The sequence below is a fragment of the Coffea arabica genome, chromosome 9e (assembly GCF_036785885.1).
Source record: "Coffea arabica cultivar ET-39 chromosome 9e, Coffea Arabica ET-39 HiFi, whole genome shotgun sequence".
Taxonomy (NCBI): Eukaryota; Viridiplantae; Streptophyta; class Magnoliopsida; order Gentianales; family Rubiaceae; genus Coffea; species Coffea arabica.
This window is the reverse complement of record NC_092327.1, coordinates 36,998,890-37,014,790: the sequence shown is the minus strand read 5'-3', so window position 1 is coordinate 37,014,790 and position 15,901 is coordinate 36,998,890. Positions and strand designations below refer to the sequence as shown.

General features: G+C 36.5%; 2 protein-coding genes across 2 annotated transcripts; one reads left to right on the top strand and one right to left on the bottom strand.

Annotated features, from left to right (window-relative positions):
- Nucleotides 1-1,992: 1,992 nt before the first annotated feature.
- Nucleotides 1,993-5,234, bottom strand: LOC140014771 (thioredoxin F-type, chloroplastic-like). The gene is made up of 3 exons (XM_072066151.1): nucleotides 4,652-5,234; nucleotides 2,542-2,641; nucleotides 1,993-2,383 (listed from the first exon to the last, which is right to left on the bottom strand). The coding sequence occupies exons 1-3, from the start codon at nucleotides 4,936-4,938 to the stop codon at nucleotides 2,249-2,251; spliced, it is 522 nt and encodes a 173-aa protein (XP_071922252.1). The 5' UTR covers nucleotides 4,939-5,234; the 3' UTR covers nucleotides 1,993-2,248.
- Nucleotides 5,235-8,988: 3,754 nt separating this feature from the next.
- LOC113710507 (biotin carboxyl carrier protein of acetyl-CoA carboxylase 1, chloroplastic-like) lies at nucleotides 8,989-14,401 on the top strand. The gene is made up of 7 exons (XM_027233555.2): nucleotides 8,989-9,476; nucleotides 10,872-10,925; nucleotides 11,017-11,159; nucleotides 11,249-11,570; nucleotides 11,702-11,773; nucleotides 13,957-14,022; nucleotides 14,144-14,401. The coding sequence occupies exons 1-7, from the start codon at nucleotides 9,306-9,308 to the stop codon at nucleotides 14,165-14,167; spliced, it is 852 nt and encodes a 283-aa protein (XP_027089356.1). The 5' UTR covers nucleotides 8,989-9,305; the 3' UTR covers nucleotides 14,168-14,401.
- Nucleotides 14,402-15,901: the final 1,500 nt, after the last annotated feature.

The window sequence follows — 15,901 nt, the reverse complement described above, 5'->3', positions numbered from 1 at the left end:
GAAAAGCGTAAATCTGCCCAAGGATATTATGAATGTTAACTTTAATGGAATTCCAGTTCAACTTTAAGTGGCATATATTTTGTAGAAAAGTTTCAAGACTCTTGAGTGAGGATTAAATTAGAAGGTAAGATGGAAGGAATTGTAAGCGGCAATCCCTCCAACTTATGAGGAAAAAAAAAGACTCTTGATTTTTGAGCAACCAATTTATCTCTTTTTTTTTTTGGGAGTTAGATTTCTTTTGGGTGTTTAAGAACTTGTCTTTCACGTGGAGAATGTTAGAAGAAAAAAAAAACAACTAATTTTGCCCAGATACCTTGTCAAATTTTCTCTTTTCATCAAACAATTAAATGTTCTTTCTAAATCTACAGAAATAAGAAAAGCAATTAAGGGCTTTGATACAAGAGTCAAACCGCCACCACACTTCTAGAAAGATATACAACATGTAAACGGACACACACAACTCTGATTTTTAATGGTCATTTCTTTTTTAAACCAATTTGACATTGACCAGATGATATACATATATATATACACACTACTACTACTGTAGTAGAGTGTTTTTTTTTTTTCTCTTTTTCAGTACAGCGTAGATCAGATTAGGGGTGTTTCGCGAATCGAGCCGCTCGCGAGCCGATCGCGAGCCGCTCGAATACGAGCTCGACTCGAGCTCGTCAATATCGAGTTCGAGTCGAGCTCGAGCTAATTAAGTCGATCTCGAGCTCAAAAACATTAAGCTCGTTGGCTCGCGAGCGGCTCGTGAACTCAATTATATATTTTTTTTTATTTTTTATTTTTATTTTAATAGTAAAATTACATATATATCCCTAATATTTTATTATTTGTTAAAAAATTATTGTTTTATTCATTTTTTAAAAAAAATTATTTTTCATTTTTTAAAAATAAAATAATAATTATTATTTTTTTTTATTTTTTAAGCTCGAGCTCGACTCGAATTTGACTCGAGCTCGAGCTCGAGCTTGATATTTTGAGCTCGTCGAGCTCGAGCTCGAGTTCGAGCTTCACAAAATTAACTCGAGCTCGGCTCGTTTGCACCCCTAGATCAGATATATGTTCTGACTTGGAAGTGTGGTTGGTACATACACGGACACACACACACACCTAAGAATCTGGAAACAATAATGGATTGTCAAAAGCCATCTCCTTAGTTCCTTACCCATAAATGGATTTTAGCACATGCACCCAACTCCTGCATTGCAATCTAGAATCTAGATTCGTTCCTTTCTTTTTCCTTGGTGGTCGCATCAATATTTCCGTCCCCGACTGTCTTTCTTCTCTGGATTGTAGCCCTTGATAATGTGTTTATCTTCTTCTTCTTTTTCCCTTCTTCTTGTATTTTTGTCTCTTAATTAGCAAGCACTGAATAACATAACATGATGAAGTCATTTTTTACTTGTATTTAAGACGACAATCCTGGGGATAATTGTTTTCAGAGTCCTTCCATTCCATATTTTACAGATTACAAATGGGTTCTGTTGAAATTTTATCTTCACATATGTTAAAGGTAATAGTAAAACTCCCAGGTGCCATGGCATTAAACACTCCCTTTCAAATGAAAAAGGTATAACCGCTCCGTATCTGCCAGGCCAATCAGAACAATTATTAACTGTTGCAAACCTCCTCAGCTCCCCCCCCCCCCCACCCACATGCGCACAGAAAAAAAGGAGACTGTCTCAGCATAAAGAAAAAGATAGCATCATTTCATCAGCCCTACCCTACTTCAATCAGGAAAATGACGCCCTACTCCCACCTCCTCTCAAAACGGAAAACCCTCCTCAAGGACCTAAGCCTCTTTATCATCACCATCAGAATCACCAAGGAAGTCAAATCATCAAAGACCAACAGGAAAACGAAGAAAAGAAGATCTGTCCGTAGATTCATTGGAGAGTCACGTTGTTTAGTGGTTCTGTGTCAAATACCAAATAAACATAAAAAACAAAAAGCCTGAAAACTTCATGAACCTACCACCGTAAATGCTGACAAGACACCAATGTGCAACCATCACTGTGGTCTTGTAATAAGACAGGTGCAAAGTACATAGATCTTTTACTCATTCAGCCTTTAACTATCAAGGAGTTCATGTAACAAGTATATCATTCTACCCTCCAATATGATCCAATACAACATAAATAAGTTACCCTAAGACATTAATGGCAGAGTGTTGGCTGGATCTCAGATTTAAGGGAGATTATCCATTACAATATGAACAGGTTGTATGATGGGAAGAATATTAACTTGATCTGACAGTATCAACTGCTGCCACCAATTCATCAAATTTAGCCCCAGTGACTTCTTTGACAATCTTGTTATCCTTGAGAATCTTAAAGGTAGGAACCACTTTTATGCCTAGCTCCTTTGCCAATGGCTGCCAAAGTTGTCAAATTAAGAGTGAGATATGGAACAATTCTGTTCACAATGTTCTGCCTGCTCATGGAAGTATGAGAAAATGCAGGTGCTTTTGTGCATGCCTATGCATGATGATGAGATCTTCAATGATTTAAATCAATCAAACAAAAGAGATACCTTGTTGTCCTGGTTGCAATCCAGCTTTAGAAAGACAACGTCATGATACTTCTCAGACAATTCCTGAAACTTTGGAGCTATTATCTTGCAGGGACCACACCTGAAAATAAAGAAAAAAATCCAAAAATCATGAGCGAGGTAATTCCAAAGCCTGACAAACAAATGAACAATTTATAATGAAATGATAGTCAAACAAGTAGAAAGATAGGCAACTTTTCTTTTCTGCCTCCCATATAACATATGCAACAGATAAGTGGGAGAGCGAGCATGGAAGTTTATAGGTAATAGTAGAGTATTGGTTGCTTGTGGAGGTAAACATAAATGTCTTAGACATTCTTCAATGTATTCTCTTTAGTGGATGCAAATCATGCAGCACAAAAATTTTACTTCAAAGACACCATCCCAACTGTCAATTTAGGCAGCAATTTGCTCACATCCTATACAAAACTTTCTGCTCAATTTGCTGCAGTTGTAGATGCATTATCTGTCCCCCGTAGGGTCATGCTTTGAGGTACTTAACAAACATCGGTACCTGAGGTCCTATTTCCATGCTTTGTAATGCTATGTAATGTTGTTAGTTAACTGGTCAAACATTAACACCAAACCAAGCGGGGTGAACATGCATTTTCATAGCACTAATGTTCGCAATACTGTATTTTAGAAGCTTGTTGATTACTCATCTGTATGATCTTACCTAATGCATAAGAGGCAATGGCATACAAGTGGCAGATCTTGTCAAATAAAGCACACAGAATGTAACTCTGTGCTATGATACTGGAGCAGAAAGTCAGCACCTTTTTCATCTAACATCATATTAGGTTGGCAATGCAAAGATGAGCTGTTGCTATCTTGTCAATGAATCTAAAAGGCAAAGCACTAGTCTACAACATATTATAACTAACAAAAGGAGGTCCAAAATATTACCATTGCAAGAATGAAGATACATGTATTTCCAGACTAGCATGTATTTATGGGTGAGCATTCTTTTTTTTTCTTTTTTACATCTAAAAGTGCAGAGATGGATATGAAAAATCAACAGAGGCAAAATTCTCTGTGAAGCTTAAGTATGTAGCATGATATAGAAGGTGGTGTAAAATAGAGAAAGAAAGAAAGTCCTAAACACATAAAACTACTAGTCCTACTATATATGCTTCTATAAGTTCAAGAAGAAAGAATGCCCTCCACAGAAGAGTTGTTGTTTGGCCTACCAAAACAATCCTCAAGGCAGTGCAGCAGTGCCTTGCATGAACCACTTATCTGGCCAAAGCTAAAAATGTTGAGCAACAATCCTGACAATCTCAAACTCACTAAATTACAACACTCGATCAAGCCAACTTCGTACTCTAAGAAACTTAACGGAGGATGATCTATTTATACTCTGATTTGGATGAATTTCAGCCCTATAAATTGAATTTGCCACTGTTATATTAGGAAATGGATTGCTGATATGCGATATTTGATCATCTCACAGTTTCAAGTAGCATACATTCAATGCAGGAAATCCTACGCGTCCAAGATCATGTTGGATGTAGATAATAGAGCCTTCCCAAACCCCTCTAATTCATGAGAATAAAACAGCAATAACCTCTAAAATGGGCTAATACATTTTCTTACTGCATTTCATACAGGTTTGCGTCGTGATAATTCTGGACAAAATTGAGGGCACAGGGAAGAGAATGGTATCCATCCCTACAACTCTTTGAGTATACGGCATGTCACTTTATCACAAAAGCAACACCTGAATTGCAGGCTTAATATCTTTAAACATTGAAAATTTGTCTCCCACTTCCAATAAAGTTCTTTAATTCCAAATCAAGAATCAAACCCGTCATCAACAAATGAGCTTAACTACTAAGCTAATTTCTCTTTTAACTCTCAATATGACAGTTGAAATGTTAGTCCAATCATAGTCAATTTATAACTCCAAATTAGCCTTTGAAATTCCTGCTATAGCAGAGCATCCAACGTTAACCACACAAGTAACTGCTGCATAATAACACTAATACTCTTAAAATACCAAACAATCCAAGAACTAAAAATTAAATGCAAAAGTTCAGTACTAAATAACTACCACAGTGATGCTGAATAGTAAGACAGGTGATAAACTTACCATTGAGTGTACATATCGACGACGACAGCCTTTTCCCCAGCAGCTTTCACAATGGGCCAGAAGGTATCCTTGTTCACTTCGGTCACCTGACCCACGGCGGCCGTCGCCGTCGTATCCAAGCTAGCCTTCGCCTTCAAGCGCACTCTCCTGGAGCTCCCACTAGCCAAGGCGGCCCGACCACCTGCGACGGAGACCATGGACTGCTTGGTGGACCCCAGCAGTGAATTACTGCTATAATGAGCCGCCATTGTTGGAGCTGTCCTACATACCTGAACTTGCAAAGCCATTATTCAACTTACGATGGCAGAATATATATATATATCTACGTATTTGGTCGTTGAACGTGGTGGCGGAAGAGGGCGGTGGAGGAAGATACCAGGGGATGCCGGAGGTAGTTATAAGTAGGATCAGGAGATGGGTGGAGAATCGCTGATTCTGGATCATTTAATTTTGGGATACGTAAAGACGATTTGGCCTCGAGATCTTTTCTAATTTGGAGAATATCCCGGGGGGTTTTGGTAAATCTGACGGAATATTTGTGGCCAGCCGTGCCTTGGCATTACACGTTGGACATTGGGAGGATAATCAGAGGAGCGGGAGAGTGCGAGGTCCACCATGAAAAATCACCCCCGGGAAAATGCGTTCACATATTTTTTTTGTTTTTCTTTTGACCCCATAATTTCAAAACAAGAAAAAAGAAGGGAAAATGTAGAATTCAATTTTGGTGGAAATGGGGAAAAAAAAAAGATGGGGACCAAAAGGAGGAAAGCGATGGTAAAAGAAGTTATGGCTGAGCAGAAAGATAGAGCTGGCGTATAAAATTTTATTTTTTTTATTTTCCCAATTACTGGAAATACTTAAATATTGACTGCAGTATCTTGACAAAATCTTTGACTTGTATATGTTAGTAAAGAAATTTGGAAATTTCTTTTTCTTTCGTTTAAAGAAAAAGACAAAAAATTGTGTGTTGGACTTGGGCTTTTGGGGGCGAGGTACAATTTCATATTTTTCTTGCCAATTCACTTAATAAAGTATTTTGATACATGTTTTAATAGTGTGCTTCATTTGATTAAAAAATCTCTGATATGATTAAAAAATCGGATCAAAAGCAGGGTAAAGATATTAGTCTCGTTACATGGTTCGATTTTCAAGCCGTCCCAATTTTTTCCTTCCCTTATAAGATTTGAGTTTTCTTTAGACGTAAAAAAATAATTATAATGATTTTTTCCCCTCTGATTACTTATTGCATTGAAGGGTCATGGACTGAAAGAATTATTAGATAGAGAGACAAAAGATTGTTATGTTAAGATTAGTAGGATTTCGTTTTATACTTTACGGTTAGCTATTCTTCACCGCAATAATGAGCACTTCTTAAGGCTTGTCTGTAAAAATCTTATTGATGAGTGTAATTCATTTGCTACGTCATCACTTTATTATCTCTTCTTTCATTACACCCTACAAACTATAATACAAGGGTTTTATAAAAGCTTCTTATCTTTAATTTTACCCTCTCATGCTTTTAAGAGAGTAGTTAGGAGTTTTTATAAAAATAAAAAATAAACGTTAACACTTACGATGTGATTTGTGTGAAGTAACAAGGTAAGCGGTTGACAGAATATTTTCCAGAAACTCAATAAAAAAATTTTCACAAAAATTGCAATCCAAACAAATTGCTTAATCAAACTAGAAACTTTTTACTGCTTAATCAAACTAGAAACTTTGCCCAATCTTAGCTCCAAAAAATAGCAATTCAAACGGGTAGCAATTGGAATGATCACACTTGTCGTCGTTGGTTGCTAGATATATTTGTTTCTTTGAATCAAACTTTAATAACCTCAGTTTTTTCTTTAATTTTTTATATTATTTGTTTAATTTGCAAAGAGGATGGCATGCTCTTGTTAAAATTTAAAAAAAAAGAAGCATTTTACCACACATCATGTATAGCATGTAATACCAAACTTTAATAGAAGATTGTCTAAGGAATTTCCAATTGGCATAAGTTAAGAGAGGACAAATATTAGTTTTTGAGAAATTAAATTAAGAATGTCTAAAGACAATCAGAATTCATGAATGCGAGCTTATATAAGGATGAGCATATATTCGTGCATATCGATTTACCTATAATTTATTAAACCAAACACGTAAAATAGGTAAAATGGTAGTCAATTAAGCTTTCTGATTCGAGTTTTGACAAATTCAGACTCGAGTCTAAGCTCTGTCCAATTCAATTAAAACTTAGATTAAATGGACTTTTTTGGGGGCTAAACGGACTAAGTTCGAGTTGATCCGATTTCATTAACGGTCCTAAATGCATTTCACTTACCAAATTCTACATGATAGTTTTATATCATATAAATAATATATACACTAAATTGTATATGTAAGACCATTATTTTTTTTCATCAATTCAAAACAAAAAAGATTATTATTTTAAAATTTTATTTAGGGTGCATTGTACCTTATGTAAGATAAAAAAAATTTAAAAAACACATTTAGAATATAAGTAAAATAATATATTCTTTTTTTAAAAAAGTAGTATTTAATGTCTGAGCCGCAGGATCCAGTAGGGCAGTAGCTGTAGCCGAAGGGCTTGTGGCCCCGTGGGGACTTTGGAGTTCCGACCAATCTGAACGCGAGGACTCCAACATAACCAGAGGACTTCTGAAGCTTTTCAGAACAGGAATCATAGTTGATCGATCTGAACCAGGTCCGTGTAAGAAAAGTACCGCAGCAGCTCACGACTCCAAGGAGATGAAAAGATAAAGAGTAAAATTCTACGCCATCTGCATTCCTCCTTGTACTAATAGTCTCGTAGCTTGTACTGTGCCATCTATAATTCATCCATGGGGGCAGTAGTGTAGCTACCCACTTATGGACTTTGAAAACGTTGGTAAACAAAAGGAGTTGGGAAGGGAAAAGATAACGTTGATAAAGTTTTTCTCAAAAAGATTTTGATTCGATTCAATCAGGATTAGTCGCGTGGGCCCCCGTTCCGACAAAAACGTGGGTCACCATACCCTTTTGCTATGTAATCCCTAATTGCGGATGAATTCCTCGCACTTTGAACATTCGGATGGAACATTGAATTGGAATTGGGTGATTTGATATCGAAGAATAGTGCAGATGCAGTTCGAAATTTACCTGCGAATTGAATCAGACAGTGTAGATGAGAGGATCCATCTTGATGGATTTTTTGAGCAACTTATAAATAAATGGGAGAAATAGGGAACTGAATGTTCTTAATTGCATCTAATGCTTGTTGTTTGGTAAGAACACACCGGGAAAGGTGAGGAAGATGTTCTTTGCGTTTATGAACGCTAACACTTGTGAATTATATCAAAAGAACAAAAACAAAAAGGAGTTGCAAGCCGGGAAGACCACAATAGGTACAACCGTACAACAACATGTACACCAGCTAGTCCAACCCCCAATTAACTCTCTCTTCAACACAACAACAACATTAACTTGCCACATCATCACTCATCAATCATCCCACAAGAAGTTTTATGAATCAATAGAAAAACTCTATGAAGACATGTAAAAAACTTATTTACTAATTTACATATTAAATGGAGTCCTAAATTAAATTAAATCAAATGGGATATTTATATATACACATGGAACATTTTTATTGGCTTGAATGTTGCGGACCGACATAAAATATTCCATCATTCCAGTCCATCTAGATAAGTACATTAAACATAACTCGGTTCAAAGTAGTTTCATCTCAAGTCAGAGACTGAGAACCAAAAGAAAAACTCTACGTAGACAAAAACAAAAAAAAAAATCCTCATTTTTTGATTTACATATTTAGTCGGCTTTGAATTAAACCAAATAATTAGTGATTATGCTTTAGGCATCTTTCAAGATGAAGAATGGATCAATTCTCAGTATGCCTATCACTTTTGCATAGAATCACTCGATGCTTTACGCATATAAATGTACATCTTTTGTTCATCAATACGAATTCTATCGTTGCTAAGAAACAAAAAGAATTAAACCAAATGAAATCTTTATACGTCCCTAACCTATGGAACATTTTCATTGGTTTGGGTGCTTATATAAAATATTCCATTGTCCCACCATCTAGATGAGTACAGTAAACATAACTTGGTTGGATTTTGGATTTATATTAAATAATTTTGTAAGGCAACAAAGAAGGGCGAGTCCCACCACTCGCTCAGTTGTCCAGATTAGATCAGCGGCCTCCTTTTCTCGCTCCCTACTTCATTCCACTCGTCTCCTGCGCTTTCTCTAGTGGATTTCCTCAATTTTCACGCGCAACTTTTAAGACGCCGCCGTTTTAGCCAGCAAGCCCCCATCCCCCCTTTGGTTTCATCGACACTCTAATAGTAAATTAGTAATAGTTGGTCTCCCCATCTCTGACGGATCCCCCAAAGAACACCGCTCCCCCGTCCCTAAGGCCCAAAAACAAAAGACTCCTTTCCCCTCTCTTCCTCTTCCCCTTCCTCTGCATCTCTCTGCCCTTCCCTCTATAAAAATACGCACAACACGCACTTCCCTCTTCCCCAGTTTCCACTATCATAACCCAGCAATCCATTTCAGCTCCCCAAAACCATATTTTTTGTTCCCCTCTCTATTTTGTTTTCTTGTGTTTTGGCTCTTAAATTTGTAAGATTTTTTGCGGTGAAGAATGGCGACGGCGTTTGGAACAGCAACGGCCTCTGCTTCGGCTGCTGCGGCGGCTAAGAATGCCCCCAAATCCTCGCCTTTTTTGCCGCAGGGCCACCGCCATTTCCACCATTCTCACTCCAAGGTCGCCTTCCGCCTCACTCCCAAGCCTAAGCTCCGATTCTGCTCAAAGGTACTCTCTTTCTCTGCCCCTGTCCTTAAATGTATACATGAATTTCTCGATTTTCCCTTTTTTTTGAGCAATTAAATCTGATTAAATTTATGAAACGGATGGATCTAGTTTGCCTGTCTCTGTTTATGAGGTGTTCATGCATAATGTTCTTTCTCCCCCATGCAAGATCGGGAGTTTCTTCGCATTTCTTGATAGTATGTAGTTTTTTTAATTTTCAGATACAGCTGAATTTTTGGGTAGAATAGCGAGTTTGAAGAACAGTTTCGGAGAGACTAAGTGGGATACGGTAAATTTGGATCTCTTTGGCTAGTAATCAGCTGGGCAGCTACAGGAAAACCTTTTTCTGTATGCGTTTTTTTAAGGATAATGTAACAGGGCATTTAAGAAAACTTTAGGAAATAGAAGCGACGAAAGGTGGCAGAGAAAAGAATGTCTGTGCGTTTTCATTTACAGGAGAGAGTTATGATTTTGAATAGTGAAAATGAATAGATTTTCTAGCGTTTTCAAGAAAAATGTCGTCTTGATGACAGAATAGGTTGTTACTTGATATCTCCCTCCTCAAGTGCCATTTTCATTTAGCGAAGAAAGTTATGGTCTTGAATAGTGAAAATCAATAGGTTTTCAAGTGTTTAAAAGAAAAATGTAATTTTGATGACAGAATAGGTTCAGTCTTAACATGTTTATGGGGATATCTGTTAACAATGTTTCAGTGGTGTGGATTGTGCAACTGTGTAAATAATCTCTAATAAGTTTGCAAAATGTAGTTCTTTGTTTAATTGTTATAATCGTAGAAATATTTGAACTCTAGGGTCACTCTTGGTACGTGGTATCTAGTCAGGAAAAGCATTTGGTTCTTCAAAGAAAACTAATTGTTAGACTGATTTGACTGGGAGTTTTTTGAAATTTGACATCATTTCTTTTAATCCTCTGAAGTCTTTAGGTATTAGTGGAAACCTTTTAATTTATATCTGTTTTGTATAGGAACCTCTCTTGCTTTCTCTAATTTTTATGATTTAAAAGGTTGAATTATCGGATATTAAATTTCAATGTCCTAGTAGGAGCTCTTGCCATGGCCAACAGTATGCTTTCCTTTGTCGGGAAGTATTATTGATCTGATCCTAGTCAATTAATTTAGGTCCATGCCTTCTTTGCTGCTCTTGACATGTTTAGAAAATGACATTCTTATCACATTAGATGCATTGCAAGCTTGTCTTTTCTCTTGTAAAAAGTGGCAGCAAATGTTATATCTCTTATAGGTAAAGTTTTTGAAAGTTTGTCAAACTAATTATGAGCTCTGGGACAGGAGTTGTGTTTTTAGTTCTGTGTTTTCAGATACAACACAAGAAAGCATAGGGTATTGACTTTTGTCTGTTGGAATTGATTTTCTTGTTATAGAGCTTACAGTCCACTGGGAACCGCTCTGTTGTAGCAAAAGCCCAATTGAATGAGGTAAACTTCTTTCAACCGTTTTCATTAGCGGAACTTTTTCCAAATTTTTTGTTAATTTCTGGAGATACTTCGGGATCCTGTTGCCTCCAAGGTTGCTGTGGATGGATCCTCAAATGCTACAGCCACTTCTCCTGCAAAATCGGCAGAAGTCAAGGATGTGAAGTCATCAAATGAGCCTGTGGCTTCAGAGGAATCAGTGTCACAGTTTATGACCCAAGTTTCAGACCTTGTGAAGTATGCCTGATTCCAGACCTTTTCATCTGCTATGTGCTTTTCCCGATAAATTAACATCAGTCTTTTCATCAGTCTTTTCTCTCATGCAGACTAGTTGATTCCAGGGATATTGTGGAGCTACAATTGAAACAATTTGACTGCGAACTCTTAATCCGCAAGAAAGAGGCTTTGCCTCCACCTCCGTCTACTGCACCCATTATGATGGCACCATCCCATTTTGCACCACCTGTGGCACCAGCTGCCCCTGCCCCTGCCCCTGCCCCTGCAGCTGCACCAGCTCCTGCACCTAAAACTGCACCAGCAGCTTCACCTGCTGCTCAGTCACCTAAATCTTCTCACCCTCCACTTAAATGCCCCATGGCGGGAACATTCTATCGTAGTTCAGCACCTGGTGAACCAGCATTTGTGAAGGTAATACTTCTCTTTAATTGGTATAGATTTGATTACAACACATCAAAAGTGTATCAATATTGTTTTCCAGATTTTAACACTCTGTGCTTACTTCGACATTGCCTCTGTTTCTCGTTGGCTCAATTTTGTAGATTGGAGACAAAGTGAAGAAGGGCCAAGTTCTTTGCATTATTGAGGCCATGAAATTGATGAATGAAATAGAGGTAAGAGCAATTTCTTCTGTTTTTGGGTGGGGTGCCTGAACTCACTTGGGGTCTTTTTTGATACTACTTGATATTTTAGCAATTTGTGCATTCCAATTTTTGGTCTATGCTCTCCTATTATGATGGGATTGGAGAATTCTGCAGATATCTTTTAATATTTTATTTGTGCATTTTTATTGTGTCTGCTTTTATCATCTGTTTGAACTGAAGTCATCATGTTGCATGGTTTGTGATAATTTATGATTCCCTTTTTATGTTGAGGCTGAACTGTTTTTAGTACATAGACATTCCACAGTATATGCCCTTAAAGCTTTTTCTGAAAATTTATCCGTGTGGTGGTTGTTTGTAAGTAGGGCACATGAAAATTACTTACCAGTTTTTCAGCTGACCCATGGTGGGAAAGCATCTGAAGAACCAGAATTTTCTTCTGGTACTCGAGAAAAATGAGAGGATAGGTTTTAACGGGTGAAGTTTGGTTCTGGAGGGGGAAAATCTAATCTATTGCTTAGGAGGGAAATCAGTCCACGCGTGGCTGTTAACGTTGTTGTTAAATGGTTGATGGTTCTACGAAGGAAGGAACTCTTGCTTCTTGTGTTACCTACCAGTGGTCAACAGACATTTTTTGCTCCTTTCATGTGAGTTTAATGGCATAAGCAAACTAATTGATGTGTCTGATATGCAATGCCTTTTGAAACTTAAGCTCATCGATAACAGGGAATTCCATACATCTTTTGATTGGAAATTGAAATGGAACAGATGTATGTATCTAAGTTCTCTCTTTAAAGACTAATCTATACTCATCTGTGTGTTATATGCATGTGTATGCTTTTATAGTTATATTTTCCTTCCTCTGTATGTTTCTTAGTCTGTTCATAACATTTTAGTAGAAAAAAATGCCTGATCGTAAATTTCTTTCATATAATTCCGAAGCCATGCATATCCTTCTCATTGAACCTTATAAAAGCAGAAGACGTAGTCAAATGCACTCCATAAAAAGCCATTTTCACTCCTTGCATGCCTTATTTAGCAGGGATGCAATAGAAGATTTGCCCATTACAAATTTGAGCTTGAGCAGGGTTTTAGTTTGTTTCTCCTGCGTCCTCCAATCTCCCATTTGCCTTTCTCTTTATGATGTATGAATCTGTTTTAAATAAAAATTCAGCATATTGTCATCGTAGTTGTCACTTCAGTAAGGAGTAAATTATGTTGCCCAACTTCTGAGACTGTGATGGACAGTCTTACTAGCCGTTTGGTTGCTGCTAAGGAATGGCAATGAGAATCACTGTGAAAGACCCCCTCAATGGTAATGGGTTTGTGAAAATACTTTGTAGTGAAATCAGGTGTTTGGAATTGCCATTGTGCAATGGGAATGACATTTTAAAAATAAAAAATTCCCTTAACTTTCTTTAATTTCCATTTCCTTTTCTTCCTTTCTGTTCATCTTCTTCCCAATTCACTGCCACGTCCCACTGCAACCTCTCTTTATTATTTGTTCTTTTGTTGCTTGCTCCTTGATTTCAAGGCCACTGCCAATTCCACCTCCCTTGGCCACTTTAGTTTTGTTTCCTGCTTCCATTTTTTCAAGACCACTGCCAGCACAATTCCATTTTTTTAACCTCTTTTTTTTTTCTCTTTGTAATTCCTCTCCATGTTTTGTCGACTGCCAACACGTCGCTGCCAAGCGCTTTCACTACCGCTGCATCTGTATGTGAATTGAAGATCTAATATACAAACCAAATCAACTAATCCCAACTTCAAACTTGTTTACAAATTTTTTGATTATTTTTATTTTGTTCTAAAAGGTGTGGGGGACTGAAAAGCCAAAGTGCCCAAATTGGTGGGGAATGAGTTGTGGGTATTTGAAAACCTAGAAGTGGGTAATGAGAAGAGTGATAGTAGTCTACCAAACACCATCAATGGGAGTGATTACCCTTTTTTTCCCATTGAGGGGTACAAAACATTCCAACCAAAAGGGTGGTTAGATTTATTTTTACATTCACTTCCAATACATTTTGATGTATATGTACGTGCTATTCCGCATCACTTTTTGATCTTGCTTTTCTGCCTGAAATGTACATATGGGCAACAATCACACAGCGGGGGAACCAAAAAAGAAAGGAAAAAAAAAATTGGGTACCGAATTTTGCACTTAATATCTGACCTGGGTGCTCTCTGTCTCTCAGGCTGATCAATCAGGCACCATAGTTGAGATCGTTGCAGAAGATGGCAAGTCTGTTAGTGTTGGCACTGTGAGTTCTCTTGACAAATCCTGGTTTCAATTGAAAGGACAATGCATTTTCTACTTTTTATCTTCTTTTTCTTGAGCATTTTTTTTTCTGCATTCTTATTTAGCTACACTTCTGTTTGCAGCCTTTGTTTGTGATTGAACCATAGAGATCGTCCAGGAGGGCTGTAAGATGTTAAGCAGAGATTAGGAGGGCTCTTACCAGAGCGATGTTGCAAGATGCGGGATTGTTTTGTTGATGCTGTTTTAGTTGGGATGTGAGATTATAGTTAGAGATGAGAGTTAAATGAGCCGTTGATAAATTATTTACTTGATACAATCCAGCCAAAGCTATTTGTTTCAACAGCGGGAACTAATAAAAACTAGTATTATTTTGACCTTTATTATGAAGCAAGAAACCTTTATGATCTCAATAATGTCTTGATCGCAGGATACTTCAGCTTTTTCTTGAAGGAGGATACTTTTGCTTCGGATTCTGCGTTTCATCCATTATCAGTCTTTTAACATATACGAAGTCAGTTTCTTAGCCAAGGCCACTTCCAGATATTTAGAGTTGGAATCATTATATAATGCAGTGAAATTTTATCTCACATACATGATATCGTTATAGTATTTTTTTTTTTCTAAACAAAAACTCCAAAGACTTCCAAACGGATTCTAAATAGTTCTCCCTATTAGGAATTTGCAGGACTTTTCTTTTACTTGAGGAAAACCCAAAAAAAAAAGAGACTTAATCCAGGGCCCAGAATATATTATTGTTAGTGAAGATTATTTAATTAATTTAATTTAATACCAATCCGTACATTAAAGAAAAACACCAAAAATTTGCTATTTAGCATTAGGGATCAATTACGTCTGGTATCAAAAAATAGCGAATCATTTTATATTTTTTACTTAATATAAGATCTAAATTACTCTTTTTAATTATATATCTATTGTTAAACATGGTCAACAACAAATAATAAAAATATTTGCATCTAAAATATTACAGAGAATAAACTTTAACGTCATAAATATTCTTGTCAACATATTAAGGTTAGTAATTGAGATTATTATGGTATTAAAATTCGCTCTTTATAATATTTTGGCTATAAATTTTCTTGATTATTTGTTATTGATTATGTTTGACAATGAATTTGTAACTGAAAAGAGCAATTTGAATCTTACATTAAGCGAAATATATAAAATGATACACTATTTCTCATGTCATATGTGGTTTAATCCTTGATGATAAACAACAAATTCTAGTGTTTTCTTTAATATTTGGGTTGATATTAGATTAATTAAACAATTTAATAGATGAAAAACAATGGTGGAATCATATTATCTTCTCTCTTCTAATATCACATTTTAATTATTGGTTGGATATAGATGTTGTAAAATAATAAACCTCAACGAAGGTTAGTATAAATTTCAAAACTTGAAGAGAAGGTCAGAAACCTCAGGAGAGGTTTTTGAAATTATTCCCACTAAAAATATATAATTTGGAAGAAATGCTAGAGGCTATTTGGAGAGTGCAAATATCACTTCTCTTACTCGATCGTGCATTGCCTTGTTTGGGCAGCCATTTTCCAAAGAACAATTGCTACGTTTTCTATAAACACATTTCCCAATCACCTTTTTATCTCACATATATTAAATTGCTACAGTAATTTTCCTATAAAAAATCTAGAAAATGCAATCCAAATACGGCCGCCAGGTTCCGGATGTCAACTATGCCTTTGTTGTAGGTACGGGACAGTAGAAGAACGCATTTGTCATAATATTTAGTACTACTAGTCATGCAAGTTTGGCATGCCAAATCACCAATAACAACAGGCTGGTTGGCGTATTCTGATTTCTTTTCTGTTCCAGAATTTACAATATGCTTCAGGCTTTATTTT

Bases quoted from the DNA above. Each gene is read 5' to 3' on its own strand.
- LOC140014771 (XM_072066151.1), bottom strand. From the start codon at position 4,938: ATGGCTTTGCAAGTTCAGGTATGTAGGACAGCTCCAACAATGGCGGCT. The intron at 2,642-4,651 runs GTAAGTTTATCA...CTTTATTTTCAG, and splicing joins GTCGATATGTACACTCAATG to GTGTGGTCCCTGCAAGATAA. The intron at 2,384-2,541 runs GTATCTCTTTTG...CAACTTTGGCAG, and splicing joins ATTGCAACCAGGACAACAAG to CCATTGGCAAAGGAGCTAGG.
- LOC113710507 (XM_027233555.2), top strand. From the start codon at position 9,306: ATGGCGACGGCGTTTGGAACAGCAACGGCCTCTGCTTCGGCTGCTGCG. The intron at 11,160-11,248 runs GTATGCCTGATT...TCTCTCATGCAG, and splicing joins CAAGTTTCAGACCTTGTGAA to ACTAGTTGATTCCAGGGATA. The intron at 11,774-13,956 runs GTAAGAGCAATT...TCTGTCTCTCAG, and splicing joins AATTGATGAATGAAATAGAG to GCTGATCAATCAGGCACCAT.